Below are 18,480 nucleotides of genomic sequence, written 5' to 3' on the forward strand. Positions count from 1 at the left end.
TAGCAATTTTGCCATCAACATGTTTATACTTGATTATATACTTTGATCCAAAATTTAGCAAATCATCTATATTGCACAATGTTATGAGTGCAACAAAATCACCAGACCAGTCTATTTTGTATCCAAGCTACATTTGGAACACCTTTCCCAGCAAGGTGTTTATAACTTGATATGACTGATACATGTAGATATCCATTGCTGAGCTGTTCTCTGCAAACCACAGCAAACCCCATCCAGAAAGGTCTTGTTTTTGTTGTCTTCTTATCTCAGACAGTTTTATTACAACATTACAAACTGGTTCCAAAGAATTAATCAATTTCAATCGAACCAGTCTATTTTGAATGCTGCATTTGGAACACCTCATCCAGCGAGGTGCTGATAAATGAAAATTTTTGCTATAACTGTTCAAAAATTTGCTATGACTTTTTAATTTTCTTCCACGGTGGTTGAATATCTTCTTCCTCCTCTTCTTTCTCCTCTCCTTGGAATATCGGCACTGGCTGTGTTCTGTTCAAACAATAATAAACATATGTAGCTTTCATTATTTATGGATTTTATGTCCAATCAATTTCAAATGTTTACACCCATTTTGTTTTTGATTTGAGCATTAGTAGTTGAGGTCAAAGGACACATTTCCAGATTAAGACCAAATTTCACAGTAAGCCGAGTGTACTGTTGGTGCCAATATTCCAAAGTCAACAATGTTAAAACACTTGGTCAATATATATTTTCTTAATGACAAGATAATGTTATACCCTTCATAAGTTACAAACTGATAAAAAGTCACAACTATTCTGAACATTGTTATGCTGACATTGAGAATATCATATGAATTCATGCAATAAAACTCTGATTTCTTAGGCTAGGCAAGAATTTTCATGTAAAGAGAAGTCAATGCCCTTGTGTAAACCAGACAGAAAAGAAGGTTAAATTTTGTGCATGCAATTTTGCATGTTTATTACCTAAACAGGAACTTGAGTTTAATATCACAGAAACGGACTTACTTTTTGTATGCTGGCGCAACATAGAGTGGATTCTCTTCAGCAACTTTAGCATGTCTAAGAATGGCCTCTCTAGGGTTATCTTCATACGGGTCTTCTTTCTGTACCACCAGAGTTTGCACCACATACTGGGATAATGTTCCTCCTTTATTGGCCAAACGACCACCAGACCCTGAAATAAAATATTTTATCACATTAGATAAAATTGCTAGCAGTTTTCACAGTCAATTTTTTGTTGTTGGGTTTCAAGTCACACTGACACAACTGCTGAGTTTTCCAGCTTTTGACGATGGAGGGAAGATCCAAGCATTGTTTCACACATGGGCACGTATCTGTGTAGCACCTCCGACATTCTGTCAGCCAGTTAGCTGGCTTCCTCGCATGAAGAATTCTACAACCCAAGCAGGTTTTGAACCTACAATGATGAGGCACAAGTGAACCCAAGTCAGTGACTGTAACTACTTAGTCACATAGCCAATAAGTATTACACAAAAATCATTCTTTAGCTGCTGACCTGAGAATGGAAACTTTGGGCTATTTCATAATTAGAAAATATCTGAGATGGTTTTAGTTTTCCCAACACTGAGAAAGTGAGACTTGTGAATTTAAAACAAGCATGAACTTAAATATATAAGCATACTGTCTAACAGTATTATATAAACAAGAAGTGTGTAAATAAAATCAACATCAAAAAGTAAAACTGATGCAAAAAAAACCCTAATCTTGTCTGCATATTAAGACATTTCAACTCAAAGTATCTTGGCTACACAATTTAATACAGACTCTCTTTCATTTCATTTCCCCCTACACATAAGTGCACAGTGTCTATGTCAAAACCATACCTGGTCCATAAATAGGTAGGTCAGGTCTGTGGGACTTTGTTGGATCTCTTCGTGCTCTTTCCTCTTGTTTCTTGGTACTGGATTCCCTTTGTTGTCTAAACATTGGCAGTGCATATGCTGAAACATTTTTATAGTTTTTACTTTAGCAACTATTATAATAATTATAAAATATCACAGGAAAATAAAGTAACAGCAACATTATATAAAACTGAAGTTGGTTTTAATAACTCCAACAGATGAAATTTAACTACCTAATTTCCACATGTGCAAGTCAAGTCAATAAATATTTATTAACAAATTATGAATTTAAAGTAAATCAGTGCCAAATACATTTTGTATGTATCTCCTTTCAGTCTTGTGTATTAGTTTATATGTTTACTTACGTGTAATGATTTGTCTATGTGCAACAATTTCCATTTGTTTAACTTTGGATGGTTTCTTGGCCACACAGAGTTTTGCTCCTCTGTAAAAGAAATGATTCAAACAACATTAACTGGAGATGTTAGCCTTCTCAGTTTCTATAACTTCTCTTGTTTACCCCTGTGTGTGAGTGTGCACACATATGCCCAAGTCCCTGCATGCATGCTGTATCCTGCCCTGAACTTTGTCATTTTTTATAAGATTTCAAAGTAACTTGGCACATATGATCATCATAATAAGATGATGTGTCACATGTGAGACCAAGATCTCTAACTCAAATGCCAAGATTTATGGTAATTTTCTGTCTGGTCTGAAACTTTTTTTATTCATGGACAGATACTCAAATAACCTGGCAAAAACATTCATCATTATTAGACAACGTGTCACATTCAAAACCCAGACCTTTAGCTAAAAGATCACATTTCCTGTCACTGTACATGGTTTCTTGACTCTAGGTGAAATGTTTTTTAAGAAATATTAAATGAAAAAGTTTAAGCACTTTATGCATATTTTTCACTAAGTCAAGGACCATAACTCTGGTCTTGCCGAGTGAAATTGCAAACAGAACACCAAGCACACAACTTCACATGATATATAACAATCCTTTAACGTTTGATGACACTAGGTCTAATACTTTTTTAGATACATGGGACACAAAGATTTATGTCTTAATACATGTTTTTGACTAAGTCAAGGGCCATAACTAGTCTGGCTGTGTGAACTCCCAATTAAAACACAAGGTGCACAACTTCACATTCTAAATGACAATCCAGTGAGGTGATAACTGAGTCAAACAGTTTTTGAGAAATGCACAACACAAATTTGGATGGACGGATGGACAAGGGCAAATCTTAGTGACCCCCCCCCCCCCCACCAAATGTTTTTTGTGGGGGGGGGGAGGCAAAATTTTTTTAGTAGAGATAGGAAGGGAGACAATTTTGTATAAAGCAGTCAGAGTTAAAGGACATTGATCAGAATTTGTCATTTTTTGCACCTTCATATACAGTCATGTACTCACAGTGACTATCACAGCATGATTTAATTCCACAAAACAGTTTCTTTCTGTTTCTTTTAATTAGCTAATTAATTTTTCACAGATAAATCGTGGATCTATGCCTTGACAAAATACCCGAGTTTCCCTGTAAAAACAAATCTCTTATTTTCTATACATGAAAAATACTGGTAGTTCATCTCTGAATATGTGTTGGTGCGACAGAGTTTTCGGCAGAAATTTTTCTAATCTTGATTTTGCTTCAATGTTTACTTTTTAGTGTGTATTTCTGTAAAATCATCAATCCAGTTGTTCTTCATCTATCTGATATTTCCAAAGGATCATTTTTGAACAGTATTTAGCAATGAAAACTTTACCTGTGGCTTTTCTGTTCATCATAGTATAGCTGAGCCTTGCCATCACCACATCCTACCACAAACTGATTGAGCCGAGGATGCCAGATACATCTTACTACACTCTAATAAAAAAATAAAATAGGATAGATCATTAAAATTGTGCAAAGAACACTTTTTCATTTTGCACCTGAATTTCTTAAAGGTTAGATAAATGAAAAACAGAAATTACTCCTGGATTTTGAACTAGCAACTAGTTGATGAAAGTGCAAATTTTATCCTGACAGATTGCAAATGAATCTGGAGCAACAGCTATGTAGCATAACTTACCAATCTTATATAAACACCATCGCAATATTGATCATCATAGGACAGAAATGTCAAGAAATTGACTTTAAGGCATTTATTCTTGGCAGGCAAGCTTTAATTCCCAAAATGTTAGAGAAAATACTGTATTATGTGTAAGAACAACCCACCCAAGTCAGTCCTAACAACTGACATACTCTTTTCAGATGTGAGTTTTTTGAAAATAGGAACTAAAATATAGGTTTTGGTAAAAACACTTGTAAAAGAAATGCTGCAAGACAAAATAATCACTTACTGTATCAGAGACTTCTAACTGAGTCATTGTCTCCAGAGACTCTCTGTCCAGGAAGAGTAGTTTCCCTTTACCCTCATTCTTCTTTACAGAGATACCAGTTAGAACTAACTTATCATCTGGACTGAACAAACAGTCAGTTCTGAAAATAGAAAATATTTTTCATAAATTTCACTTTCATAAACAAATTAGCTTTGGCAGTGTGGGGGTATGTTTAATATGTTGGTATGTATTGGGAGCAAGGGGTGGGGGGAGGCTGGGGAGTGGGAATAGGGAAAATAATGTGGGTTATTGCACTCCAGCAACATTTCATTACCACGTACCTATATTCCAAGTTTTATGTCAATACCTTTGAACAGTCTAATGTTCCAGACAGAACATATGATAGACAGATTGTGACCTTCACCTTGACCAACTCTGTGTGTGTGTGTTCGGGTTTAACGTCTTTTTCAATAATTTTTCAGTCAAATAAACGACAGTGTCTACTTGACCATCGGCACATCATCTGATCATGATCTACCTATATGCCAAATTTAAAGTCAATTATAATTATCTTGAATGTTTTCTGTCTCTTGAGTTATGCTCTGGAAAAGGAAATCTGACATCAGATTTGAACAATTAGCTCAATTTGTGACCTCCATCCCTGACACAATGATCTTAACTTAGTGCTCTGCATGGCATCTCATGGCCATCTACCTATTTGCCAAGTTTAACATCAAAACCGTGAATGTTTTATAAGTTATATTCAGGATATCTGTGACCTTACCTTTGACCTTCAGGCCTGATTTACATGTATGCATGCAGTACATCATCACCTACTGTATGCCAAGTTTAAAGTCAATATCATGAATGACTTTTAACTTATGTTCTTGGCATAATAGATAGACTGACAGAGAAAAAGACATATGAACAGATTGACAAGCTATCACATTTATTTATTTATTTATTTGGGTTTTACGGCGCACCAACACAGTATAGGTTATATGGCGCCAAACAGGACTACAAATTTTGGTTCCACATCTCATTTACATCGAAATAAAAAAATGAGGTATGGAATCAAAATTTGCATGTCTGCTGGAATTACAGAGTTATTGCAAAACCAAGTGTTAAGACCCTATTAGTCGCCTCTTACAGCTATCACATATTCAGTCCCATTTTTCTAAAACAGGCACATAAAGATCAAGAGTGCTATAAAGGTTCTGTATTGCTCACCATGCACCTAACTTAGATCTTATCTCTGATGACCTGATGTCTAATAAGACCCAGATTACATTAAAACAAACATTCTGACCACAGCAAATCCCTTTTGAAACATGTCTTAGTTGTATACTGCTACTTAGGTGTTCACTGGACAATATGTGCATGTGTGTGTTTGTGTATGTGAGTGTCTAAGCTCGTTTATAGTCACTGCTGATATGGGCAACTCCTCCAGAAGACTGTTAGTAACTTGGTGGAAGGAAAATGCTATATGTCCCCCGCATAAATGTGTGGAGGCATAAAAAACAGCTATTAAATACATGCATAAACATACGGCATTTAACACACTGTTCAGTTATGCTCGACTTGTCCACAGAAGGTTATCTGGCATTCATAAAAGAACAGGCATATGCAAATTATAAGATATGCAGCTAGATCTCTCTACAAAAATAGATTCTGTATTCAACTGCACTTGTTTTTTAAACAAGAGGGTCATGATGACCCTGGATCGCTCACCAGAGAAATATGAGCTACATGTTTCAAATGTCAAACTGATGATTTTTAGAAATTTTTTGGAAGATTTTCCGATGTACAATCAAGTAACCGCTGGGGCGGGGCCAATTTTACCCCTGGGGTCATGATTTCAACAAATTTTGTAGAAGTCTACAAGGCAATGTTACATATCAAATATCTAAGATCTAGGCCTTCTGTTTTTTTTTTAGCAAATTTATAAAGTTTTCCCTATGTAGAATCAAGTAACCCCTGGGGCTGGGTCAATTTGACCGTGGGGGGTCAAGATTTGAACAAATTTTGTAGAGGTCCACTAGGCAATGCTACATGTCAAATATCTAAGCTCTAGGGCTTCTGGTTTATTTTTAGAAAATTTTGAAGATTTTTCTATGTACAATCAAGTAACCCCATGGGGCGGGGTCAATTTGACCCCGTGGGTCATGATTCGAACAAATTTTGTAGAAGTCTACTAGGCAATGCTACATGTCAAATATCTAAGATCTTGGCCGTCTGGTTTATTTTAAGAAAATTTTTGAAGATTTTCCTATGTAAAATCAAGTGACCCCTGGGGCAGGGTCAATTTTTACCCCAGGGGTCATGATTTGAACAAATTTTGTAGAGGTCCACTAGGCAATGCTACATGTCAAATATCTAAGCTCTAGGCCTTCTGGTTTATTTTTTTGAAAATTTTGAAGATTTTCCTATAGAAATCTATGTAAAATCAAGTGACCCCTGGGGCGGGGTCAATTTTGACCCCAGGGTCATGATTTTAACAACTTTAGTAGAGGTCCATTAGGCAATGCTACATGTCAAATATCTAAGCTCTAGGGCTTCTGGTTTTTGGGAAGACGATTTTTTAAGACTTTCCTATGTAAGATCAAGTGACCCCTGGGGCGGGGTCAATTTTGACCCCGGGGTCATGATTTGAACAAATTTGGTAGAGGTCCACTAGGCAATGCTTCACACCAAATATCTAAGCTCTAGGGCTTCTGGTTTTTGAGAAGAAGATTTTTAAAGTTTTTCCTTTCGGTTGCCATGGCAACCAGAGTTCTGCATGGAATTCAATTCTTTGAATAATTCTTGTAGAGCTTCACCCAAGGAACATTCCTGTGAAGTTTGGATGAAATTGGCCTAGCGGTTTATGAGGAGATGTCGTTTAAAGTAAAAGTTTACGGACGACGGACAAAGGACAACGGACGACGGACGGTGAGTGATCCTAATAGCTCACCCTGAGCCTTTGGCTCTGGTGAGCTAAAAATTACAACTGCAATTGCATTAATGCACTTTAAATTTGCCAGACACGCCATGCTTTCCAATAACAGCTATCAGATGCAGGTATGTATCGCTGAATGAAATGGGCCGACAGTGAGGTAACAAGGCTGTGATGTCATCAATGGCTAAAAAACAAGTCGATGATGTAGCTATTTTATATGTAGCAACTTTCTCCAGGTACTACGCAATGCTCATGATGTGATCGACATATCATGTGTTGCACAAAATCATGCTTAAGAGAAATTTTGCTATCCGGAAATATTTTTCTTTCTGTCATTAAAACATCATCATGTTAACAATCATGTCTTGATGAGTTATATGATCCTTGTTTCCTATAATGTGGATAATGATAAGGAATATCTATTTAAAGTTAGAAGCAAATCCACCAAGCAATAATAGAGATAAAATGAAAGTGTATTAAATTTTTAACTCAGAAGGTAGTCCTGCAGAAAATCGGATGAGAAAACGGTTTTTTCGCCATATCTGAGTTACTATTCCGAGTTATATTTGTAATTACTATGAGTTATGAAAAAGACTAAACTTACACTGGAAAGAAATTGGGTAGATCTTTCTTTACTTTAAGAGGTTCTTTAAAGTTTCTGATGTCCCAAAGTTTCACTGTATCATCACCTGGAACAAAGAGAAGAATTTAACTAAAGGTACATATTTCTTCTTTTCTTGTAACTTACTGGGAACTTGCCCAGAGTATCATTCCCTCTCACCTGAAAAATGTCTTTTCTTTTGCATCGCTCTGAAGGCCTCTTTATGATATGGTAAGATATCCCTTATCTTGATATGCTGAGACATACTTTTTCTTTCAATGAATGAAGATGTAACATTTTTTCTATCTTAAATTAAGAGATCTAATTTCTTTGTAATGCATGCCATAAGATTAAGATCTGTCTGGTTTATCATCCCACTGACACAATTTTGGTCATATGTATTTGACATGAGCTCTACACCCAAGCAGCGTTTAGAACCCACATCGGTGAGGGACAAGAACAATGTCTCGATCATGGAGGCACCACTTGAAATAAATGAAGGTAATGCATTTTTTTTGGTAAAAAATTAAGGCATCCATTTTCTTTGTAATAAACAATTTTTTTTTTTTGTAAAAAAACAAGGTATCCATTTTCTGTTGAATAAAAGAAAATATTGTTCTTTGTAACAAATTTAGAGGTCATTTTTCTTTTAAATAAAGGTAGATATCCACTATTTAGTAACAAAAAACTTTTAATAAAGACATCCAACAATATCAAGAGAGTGCTTTTCTTGTATCCCTTTCCTAGTAACAAATAAAAAGTCACAAATAGACATTCCACTAATATGTAAATAATTACTTTCTGATATACATGTAACCCTTTATGCAAAAAATATTTTGACTAAGTCAGAGGTCATAACTCTTGCCTTGCTAAGTAGAGCCCAAACAAATCCCCCAGGTACACAACTTCACATGCTGAATAATATTCCTTTATGGTTTCAGGAGTCTGGGTCAAACACTGTGTCACACAAACATTTAGGCAAATAGATTACTATTTCGGCATCCTTTGGCCAGAACTAGAAATTGCTTTTACTAAAAGTTGGAAAATGCTTCAATTGCCTGTGGATAATACTCAGTTAGACAGAAATTTCTGATTGTCACTATGGGTCAATTACCTGAAGCAACCATTCTGGCTGTTTCACTTGAATGGCTGCTTAAAACAGGTTGTAATATAAAATCAAAAGGTATGATTTGTCAAAAGTAACTGCTAGAAAATCTGTGTGTAACTACATGGATTATAATATTACCTCCCCTTGAAGCAAGCACCCTGCCATCATATGAGAAACACAGGGATGATGTGTCACTGCCATTCATGTGGGCTGTCCTTAACAATTTTGCTACATTAACCTGAAGAAAGAAATTCATATATAAATAAACATACTGACCGAGTATACTAAATGAGTTGAACTTGACAGGTATGTAATAAACTATACTCCTATCCTCCCAATCCTGAAGGTGTATTATCCTTAACCTAAAGAAAGGACTCATTTATGTCTGTCAAGCAAAACACATTAGGTTTGTTTTGTCTGGTTTAATGTCACACGGACACAACCATAGGTCATATGGCAACTTTCCAGCTATCTGAGGCAGAGGAAGACCCCCAAGTGCCCCCTTTAGGCATTGGCGGGCACATGAACAGAACCACTGACCTTATGAAAGCCAGGTGGATTCCTCTGGTAGAGCCTCAGGCATATATTTGGTCAATAATTTTATGTTTGTTACGAAAACAGGTAAAGTATCATAAAAAATCAGTTGAGTTCCAAGACATTATTTTGTTTTCTGGCAGTAAAAATGTTCTTCTAGAAGCGGGAAAGTTCTTTCCAAATAAACATTCATGATGAAAATCATTAAGTTGTCAACTTTCAGATAAATGGAGTTAACCTTCATTAATTCATAAAACATTCAACAGTCGTAATTAATTCTATGTTCTGAATTTTGGTACCCCATACACTTATACTGCAAAATCCTTTAAATAAGTATGCACTGAATTTCTTGGTTTTGCTCAAAACGAAAATTTTGTAGGAGACTAAAATTTGTGGATTTCAGATTTTACAGATAAAGTAAATGAGAATTTGATTTGTCCATTCAGTTTTGTAAATTGACACAACCAAAAAATCCATAAAAGTTAGTTCCCCGTGAATATTTATGAATTTACAGTATAGAGTAAAACCTTAAAAGAACTAATTGTAGTTGTATATGTAATAAACATCATCCAGTCATTTATCAAAAGTAACAAGAACCTTACAAAAGGTCTGTTATGATCCCAGATCTGTATAGAGCCATCCTGGCATGCTGCAACAACCCATCTTCCATCATGGCTGTACGTACATGCTGTAGGTATCACACGACGACCCTGCTGAGAACGTGGTTTGATCACATGACGCTGTTTCTTACCCTCATCATTAACATCCCACAGTCTTACAGTACTGCAAAAATTAAAACAAAAATGATGTCAATATTGCCAATTTATGTATTCCAAGTTTCATTTCAGTTGGATAAACACTGTATAAGATTTAATTACACAAAGCAGACATGTAGTTTTAACAGTTGAAAGTCCAAAAATGGGGCATTAACCTATTAGTAAGAAAAAATATCTGTCAAGAAAGTCCCAAAAATATGGAAATGTCCGTTCCATGCCATGTAGAGAAAGTATACCAAGTTCCATTTGAACTGGATGAAAAAAAACGTAGGAGTAAGGTATACAAAGGGTCTGAAAGTTGTGCATGAAACATCATCCTATTATGGGGAATATTTTGCCAAGTAATAAAAAAAATCCCTACACTGACAGTTCAGTAACAGACCAGACAGGAAAAAAGCACTACCGATCTTTAACCTCCAAGTCTGACCTTGACCTTTGTGCTAGGGATCAGAGGTCATCCCATAATGGGGAACATTTGTGCCATGTAATTTTAGAACCCCTTGATCAAGGAAAGAGTTATGGACTAGACATGAAAGTATGGATTGACAGAACAACGGACGGACAAACGGAAAAGCCCAATCCTATATTCTATAACCATAACTCAGGTCTGACTGAGAAAAAAATCTCAAACAGAACATCAAGTACACAACTTCACATACTAAACAACAATCCTCTAATGTTTTATGACTAAGTCAAATACTTTTTGAGATATTATATGCAACAAAAATTTGTATGTCCTTGATACATACTTTTGACAAGGGCAATAACTCTGGTCTGACCAAAAGAAATCCCTAACTAAACCCCAGGTGCACAACTTCACATGCTAAACAATATTCCTTTATGTTACATAATCATTGGACAAATAAGTTCTGAGATACATGCAACACAAACTTTCATGCACACTTTAGACTAAGTCATGGGCCATTATTCTAGTCTGGCCCAATGACATCTCAAACAAAACCCATGCACAATTTGCACATGCTGAATAACATTCCTATAATGTTTCATAATCCTAGGTCATATACTTTTTGAGTATATGCAACATAAACTTTTAGGCCCTTTTCATGCATATTTTTGACTATTCCAAGGGCCATAACTCTCTTCTGGCTGTGCAAAATCCCAATTATATCACCAGGTTCACAACTTCACATGCTGAATAACAATCCTGTGAAGTTTGATGACTCTAGGTCAAATAATTTTTGCGATATGCATGACACAAACTCTGATGGATGAATGGACTGATGGACAAGGGCAGATCCCCCCCGCACCGCCCCCTCAGCCCCGCCCCCCTCCCTGTTACAAACCGACATACGGGCCTCAAAGTATCTGTAGTATAAAGACAGGTATTGCATCATCTTTTTATATATTTTTGAGTTACTGAGGTAAATGCCAGAATTTTCGCATAAAATACCTCTAATGTTTTTCTGTATTTGATAACTTAGATTTCCATGTAAATTTTATTAAATTCGGTTCAGTAATAAAGAAGTTAGTATTTTTTTAACTTCAGCAATTTATGTTTTTATCTCCAAACCCACTATAACGGGCCTTAAATTGTCCAATACAATTTCCCGCGATAATAGTCAGAGTTCATGGCTATGTCGTTGATGCCCATGCAAAATTCAATATTTGGCAGGACATAACCAAACAAATCAGACCAGATATGCTTAGCGCGCACCACATTACCGACTGATGACACTATGTTATTCTGTTCTATTCTTTGTAGAAATAAAATTTGCTTGATTGAGGTAAGAAGTTTATTTGTTAGATTTTTGTCTTATTTTTGAATTATGATTTTATTTAGTAAATTTTTGTTCATTCTAAAGCATTTTGTAAAAGGTTTATTTTTCGGCAAGCTCTTAGCTAGTTTCGAGATGTCAGGCTAATTTATTAAATTTTTCTAACTTTTGTAAATTATTTATTTTGAAAGAGGAATCTAAAAATGTTTCATTTGTATTAGTTGTAAAATTTATATTGAAAGTTGTGTAACGTAAGATTTAGCAAGTAATTTTCTCATAAATCGTATCAGTCAAGTTTTCGTTGTAAATTATGGAACCCCGGTACTGCATTGTATTATATTGTATGTTATATTATAAATGTATGGTTTGACAAGTATAGTATTGTATATTTAATATTTAATTGCAATTTAATGATATTGTGTGCCAGTGTTTTGCATAACTATAAAGTGTCTGTTTTGTTACATGATAGAGTTATCATTCATACCTGCTATTGTATTATGTTTAATTTGTAGTGCATTATATTAATTTGTGGCTGTAAATAACAGCTGCAGTTAATTATCCTCTTATCTATCATTTTTCACCATAATCTGCACATATCTTTATCATACTTTAACTTTAGTTAGTCTAGCAAGTAATTAACTTGAAAATTGATAGAAGTACTAAGTGACGTATTGTATTCAAGTGACGTATGAACTTAATAGCACGTATATTTTGTATAACTAGCACGTATTATTTATGGGAGCCTGCGGAGGTATGGTGTACGCAATGGAGCAGTTTGTGCTTTTATTTGTATTTGCTATGACGCTTACCACATGTTATATATTTTAGCTTCTTCCACCAGACGACATTTTCCTGGTGAAGTCACGACCCGGAAGTTAAATACTCATGATTTTCTTAACTTGCCTGGATGTGAATTCCCAGCACAGAGGGTCTATGTCCCATGGTTGTGCCTAACCCCCGAGCTGTTAATCTTTGTAAACAAATGAGATAGTTCAGGGATACAAACACCGGATATGGGGAGCCAGGATCGGGTCAACTTCTTAAAGATTAGATGTGACAGTATCTTAAATCGTCCTAAATCTTTATCGTGCTACTCAAGTTTTAAGTGGAACTGAAACATCTGTAAAACGTCACTATGAAACTATATTAGAAATCTTGGACTCAAACATCTTTAAAAAAAAAAAAATATTGACATTGACATTATCAACACTTCCTTTTCTTCTATTTAGTAATTATAGTTTTTTCTATTCATTGTAAAATATTCATTTTCTGTAAATAAACTTGTAAATATTGTAATGAGTGTGTTGTTGTTCGTATAGTTTCTGTCTCTGGTTCGACCATGTGTCACACTCCCCACTGAAATATTTAGGAAATGAGTGGAGCAGAATTTGTTCATGGCAAGTGAGGAAATCTGGCTTGGTGTCATTTTCATGTGAACAACTGAACATGAATAAGTAGGAGCCAAATAAGGAAGTAAGGAAAAGTTGGAAACACAGGAAATGTAGTGCCACCGCCCACTTTACAGCCAAACAATTGTCAGGATAATGCCACCGCACACTTTACAGCCAAAAACCTGTCAGGATAGTGCCACCGCCCACTTTACAGCCAGAAAACTGTCAGGATATATAGATTTTAAACTCAGACAATTCTGAAATGATATAAAATCACTTACCATCATTTGAGCAAGTCTTGAATTAATATTTTTATTTTGTTGGGTTTACTGTCGCACCGACACAATTATAGGTCATATGGCGACTTTCCAGCTGTTATGATGGAGGAAGACCCCTGGTGCCCCTCTGCATTATTTCATCATGAGCGGGAACCTGGGTAGAACCACCAACCTTCCATAAGCCAGCTGGATGGCTTCCTCACATGAAGAATTCAACGCCCAGACTGAAGCTCAAACCCACATTGATGAGGGGCAAGTGATTTGAAGTCAGCGACCTTAACCATTCAGCCATGGAGACCCCACAGTCTTGAATTAAGCAATCATTTGAGGATTGAAACACCCTGAATTTAACTACAAAGCCACTTGCCTCTCATTTGAACAGGTCATAAATTCAGCTGTTACTTTTAAATTAAAGTAACCTGAATTTAACTATAAATCCACTTACCTGCCATTGAAGCAGTCAGAATTCAGCTGTTAAGTTAGGACTGAATATCCCTGAAAACCACTTACCCATCATTTGAGCTGGTCATGAATTCAGCTGTTAATTTAGGACTGAATATCCCTGAAAACCACTTACCCATCATTTGAGCAGGTCATGAATTCAGCTTTTATTTTAGGATTGAAGCACCCTGAATTTAACATTGCTGCATGCCCCTGTAAAAATGCAATCAGGATTAAAAGCATTTCATCTGTATATTTAACATACATTACATAACATAATTTGATTATAAGGTATGTGAATTAAACTCGAATCATCAATGAGGCTGGGATTTAACACCCAAAATTCATATTATATACTTTTTGACAAACAAGAGCGTCTTAAGACGCCAAGCTCGACTTTAGAATATTGTCACCGAACAGAACATTATTACCAAATGTGAAATATCAAAAGAGTTTTAAGTCAGAAAGGGGACATAATTTGACCAAAATACATATCAGAGTTATGGGACTTGATGTTATCAACAAGTTTTATAACCCCGAAGAAACATGTTAAGTTTCAATTCAATATCTGCATTAGTTTTGGGGATAGTAACTTGCATGTAAAACTTTAACCAGAATTTTCTAAGTCCAAAAGGGGGAATAATTTGCTCAAAATACATGTTAAGAGTTATGGAACTTGACCCAGTGAGGTTGGTAATTGACCTAGAAAAAGAATAAATATGTTTCAAAGCTATATGCCTTTTGGTAATAGCTGTATGTACTTGCACGCAAAACTTTAACCAGGATTTTCTAAGTCCAAAAGGGGGCATAATTTGCCCAAAATACATGTCAGAGTTATGGGACTTGGTGCTATCAACTAGTTTTATAACCCCAGGACACGTGTGAAGTTTCAATTTAATATCTGTAGTAGTTTTGGAGATAGTTACTTGCATGTAAAACTTTAACCAGGATTTTCTAAGTCCAAAAGGGGGCATAATTTGCCCAAAATACATGTCAGAGTTATGGGACTTGACCCAGTGAGGTAGGTAATTGATCTAGAAAAAGAAAAAATAAGTTTCAAATCTATATGCCTTTTAGTAATAGCTGTATGTACTTGCACGCAAAACTTTTACCAGAATTTTCTAAGTCCAAAAGGGGACATAATTTGGCCAAAATACATGTCAGAGTTATGGGACTTGACCCAGTGAGGTAGGTAATTGATCTAGAAAAAGAAAAAATAAGTTTCAAATCTATATGCCTTTTAGTAATAGCTGTATGTACTTGCACGCAAAACTTTAACCAGAATTTTCTAAGTCCAAAAGGGGACATAATTTGGCCAAAATACATGTCAGAGTTATGGGACTTGACCCAGTGAGGTAGGTAATTGATCTAGAAAAAGAAAAAATAAGTTTCAAATCTATATGCCTTTTAGTAATAGCTGTATGTACTTGCACGCAAAACTTTAACCAGAATTTTCTAAGTCCAAAAGGGGGCATAATTTGGCCAAAATGAAGGTCAGAGTTATGGGACTTGGTGCTATCAACTAGTTTTATAACCCCGAAGGCACATGTGAAGTTTCAATTCAATATCTACATTAGTTTTGGAGATAGTAACTTGCAAGTAAAACTTTAACCAGAATTTTCTAAGTCCAAAAGGGGGCATAATTTGCTCAAAATACATGTTAGAGTTATGGAACTTGACCCAGTGAGGTTGGTAATTGACCTAGAAAAAGAATAAATAAGTTTCAAAGCTATATGCCTTTAAATGATAGCTGTATGTACTTGCATGCAAAAACTTAACCAAGGTGTGACGCCGACGCCAGGGTGAGTAGAATAGCTAGACTATTCTTCGAATAGACGAGCTAAAAATACCGTATTTAAAATATTCTGACACAAGTCTAATTTTAATTTTTTTTACCAAATATGACACGATTTTATTTTGACTACAGTAAAATTTGCAATTTATTGTTTTTCAGAAGTAACTATTTTTCTATTGTAATTTTTGTACACAATTTCTGCTTTTCAGCTGGACCTTGAGGAATCAGGCCAACTATCAACAATGTCTAAATCATCCCAAAGAATGGTAATATTCAAATCTGGTAGAAATTCAAACTATTTAACCAATAACTTAAAGCTATATAATGCCAAACCTTCATTTTTTACACAAAATCTAAGTAAACATAAAATGAACATAACCATGCATGTAAACGTGTTGCACACACTTAATAAATGTATAACTAACCAAAATATGAATTTGCAAATCCACTGAAAATTGGTTTTTATCAAGTGTTACTACACGACATTAAATTATAAATGCAGCTCTACATATACAGTTAGTTTTCATACTTAGCCAAGTTATATACACTGAAGAGTGTTTTCCACATGTAAAGAAAACATCTATCAATAAAATACTTAAGAGAAATATGTGCACAGGTTATCTTTAGTAATCACAAAACATATTTACACACAAAAATTACTTGTAAATAGACAATGTAAATCACCTTTGTCTGAGCCATGTCTGCTAAATACTGGTCTCCCTTCTTACACTCAAACTTTTCATTGCCATCCCTATCTAGCACCTTGGCCTGTGAATTGCCCGCTACAACAAGGATCACATCACCTGTACTACTGTAATGTAACTGCTTGATCGGATGGCTAGAATTTAAAAATAAAGTTGCTTTGCTAACAATTATAATCATTCTAGTCAAAAATATTTTCAATGAAATGCTGGACAAAACAAATGAAATATCCATTTCTCAAGTGTAACAGGCAAAAAATAGAAAAAGAGTAATTAAAGCCCTAGCACCTCTTACTTGACTCTAAGTCTGCTTTTGTGCAGAGTTCCTACCACCACTCCCAACCTTTTCTTCAGATACACTGAAGTCATTTACCCATAGCAGTTTGGGTACATCACTTTTATTTTCTTATTTCATAATAAACAGAGGTATTATAATAGTTTTGCTATGAATTTGCATTTTATAGCTAGTAATAAGTTTGTAGATAATGCTTCTATATATTCATGACTGTTTTGAATTTGTCCATACATGTATTTGTGTTAAAATAAAACCATTTTAACCAAGATTCTAAGATTCTAACCAGTAACATCCTGTCTAGTATTGTACACAGTGTCTATAAACATCTTAACCTTAAACTTAAGATTGACAAATATTTACTTTCCCGCAATTTTTTAGTAGCATATTTACCCTAAAGAAATTTTTGGGGGAATGTCCGTACCTGCCAATTCTATGTTCATGCAAAGTTTCATCATGTAATGTACAAATGTATTACTGACAAAGCAAAATGAAAATTTAGCATTTGAATGTCTAAGTCTAAATTTATGTTTATGTTCATAACTGTTTTGCACAATCTCGTACAGCATAGCTGCCTGAGGGAGAAGTAGGGATTGTAATTTTAATCTATTCATCAAACAAAATAATCGAATAACACTGGTCAAGCTCCAAACCATTTAATTTGTAGTCTACTTGGTAAGCCAGTTGCACAAGCAGTGAAATTCTATGATTTCCACAAAGTATATATAAATTCAATGTTTGGCACAAGCTTAGTAATTTTCACTAACATTTTAAACTGATTTTCTCACATTAAATTATGTTTTTATAAGATGCAATTTTGGAAGAATCAAATTTTCTAAATTATGGTAAAATTCACGACCCACAAAATTTTACATCATAATCATAACCTTCAGTATCCTTGTTTACCTGCAGAATTTCATACCTCTCACATGGCCTCAGTGTCCTGAATGGCTTCAGAGTTGAATCCATTCCCGCAAAATCAAACAATTTCACATCATAATCATAACCACCTGTAACCAGCCGAGCACCGGATGGGTCCAAAGCCAGTGCAGAAACCTGCAAAGGAAACATGTAGAAGATAGACAGTTATGTGCCTAAATGAGTTCTGTCTTTCGTTAGACAACTAAAGAAAAGTTGTAAAGCCTTCGACTTTCAGACAGAATATCAGAAATTCATCAAAGAATAGATTTTTTCTCTGTATATGATTTGTTTAAACTGCACATTTGTCCAAGTTATTACAAAATATATGTTTTGTAATCTGCATCATGAAATATTCTTTTTTGTACTGACAGTGTTTACAAACTTCTTTGTACAATTTTACTAAGTACAGTGGCTCCCTAGAGTATCTATGGTTTGGGCACCAGGGACGACTGGAGCAATTCATGTGGTAACAAGATGCTTTTCTTATACTGTGAAACCAATGAATTTTATGGGGGAGAGGGCTAATTTTCATCGATTTTGTGGTTGAGTCAATCCATGAAATTAAATCCCAACAAAAAGCAAAATTCCCATTTATTTAATCTTCAAAATCTGAAATCCAAAAAAATCATTTCCCCATGAAATAGCTATTTTGTCCAGAACAACAAAATCTTGTGCCCACAAAATTGAATTATCTAATGGTATTCTCTATGTTTTGATCTTTAGAATTTCTGGGTAACATAAGCATTTTGCTTATCCCTTTGCAACTTCAAGCAATCACTGT

At 35.0% G+C, this 18,480-nt stretch overlaps 1 protein-coding gene across 2 annotated transcripts in view; it reads right to left on the minus strand.

Moving 5' to 3' along the window:
- Positions 1–265: 265 nt before the first annotated feature.
- LOC123525361 (WD repeat-containing protein 70-like) overlaps positions 266–18,480 on the minus strand; it is a 36,811-nt gene continuing 18,596 nt past the window's right edge. For both annotated transcript variants that reach the window (XM_045304342.2, XM_045304343.2), the window contains 12 exons: positions 17,701–17,834; positions 16,470–16,623; positions 14,127–14,203; positions 9,971–10,151; positions 8,973–9,072; positions 7,730–7,814; positions 4,209–4,347; positions 3,632–3,732; positions 2,227–2,306; positions 1,844–1,960; positions 1,005–1,173; positions 266–507 (listed from right to left, as the gene is read on the minus strand). In XM_045304342.2, coding sequence (XP_045160277.2) covers positions 417–507; positions 1,005–1,173; positions 1,844–1,960; positions 2,227–2,306; positions 3,632–3,732; positions 4,209–4,347; positions 7,730–7,814; positions 8,973–9,072; positions 9,971–10,151; positions 14,127–14,203; positions 16,470–16,623; positions 17,701–17,834 — 1,428 coding nt within the window. In that variant the 3' untranslated portion in view covers positions 266–416. The remainder of the gene's footprint in view (positions 508–1,004; positions 1,174–1,843; positions 1,961–2,226; positions 2,307–3,631; positions 3,733–4,208; positions 4,348–7,729; positions 7,815–8,972; positions 9,073–9,970; positions 10,152–14,126; positions 14,204–16,469; positions 16,624–17,700; positions 17,835–18,480) is intronic.

The sequence above is a fragment of the Mercenaria mercenaria genome, chromosome 3, assembly GCF_021730395.1.
Source record: "Mercenaria mercenaria strain notata chromosome 3, MADL_Memer_1, whole genome shotgun sequence".
Classification (NCBI taxonomy): domain Eukaryota; kingdom Metazoa; phylum Mollusca; class Bivalvia; order Venerida; family Veneridae; genus Mercenaria; species Mercenaria mercenaria.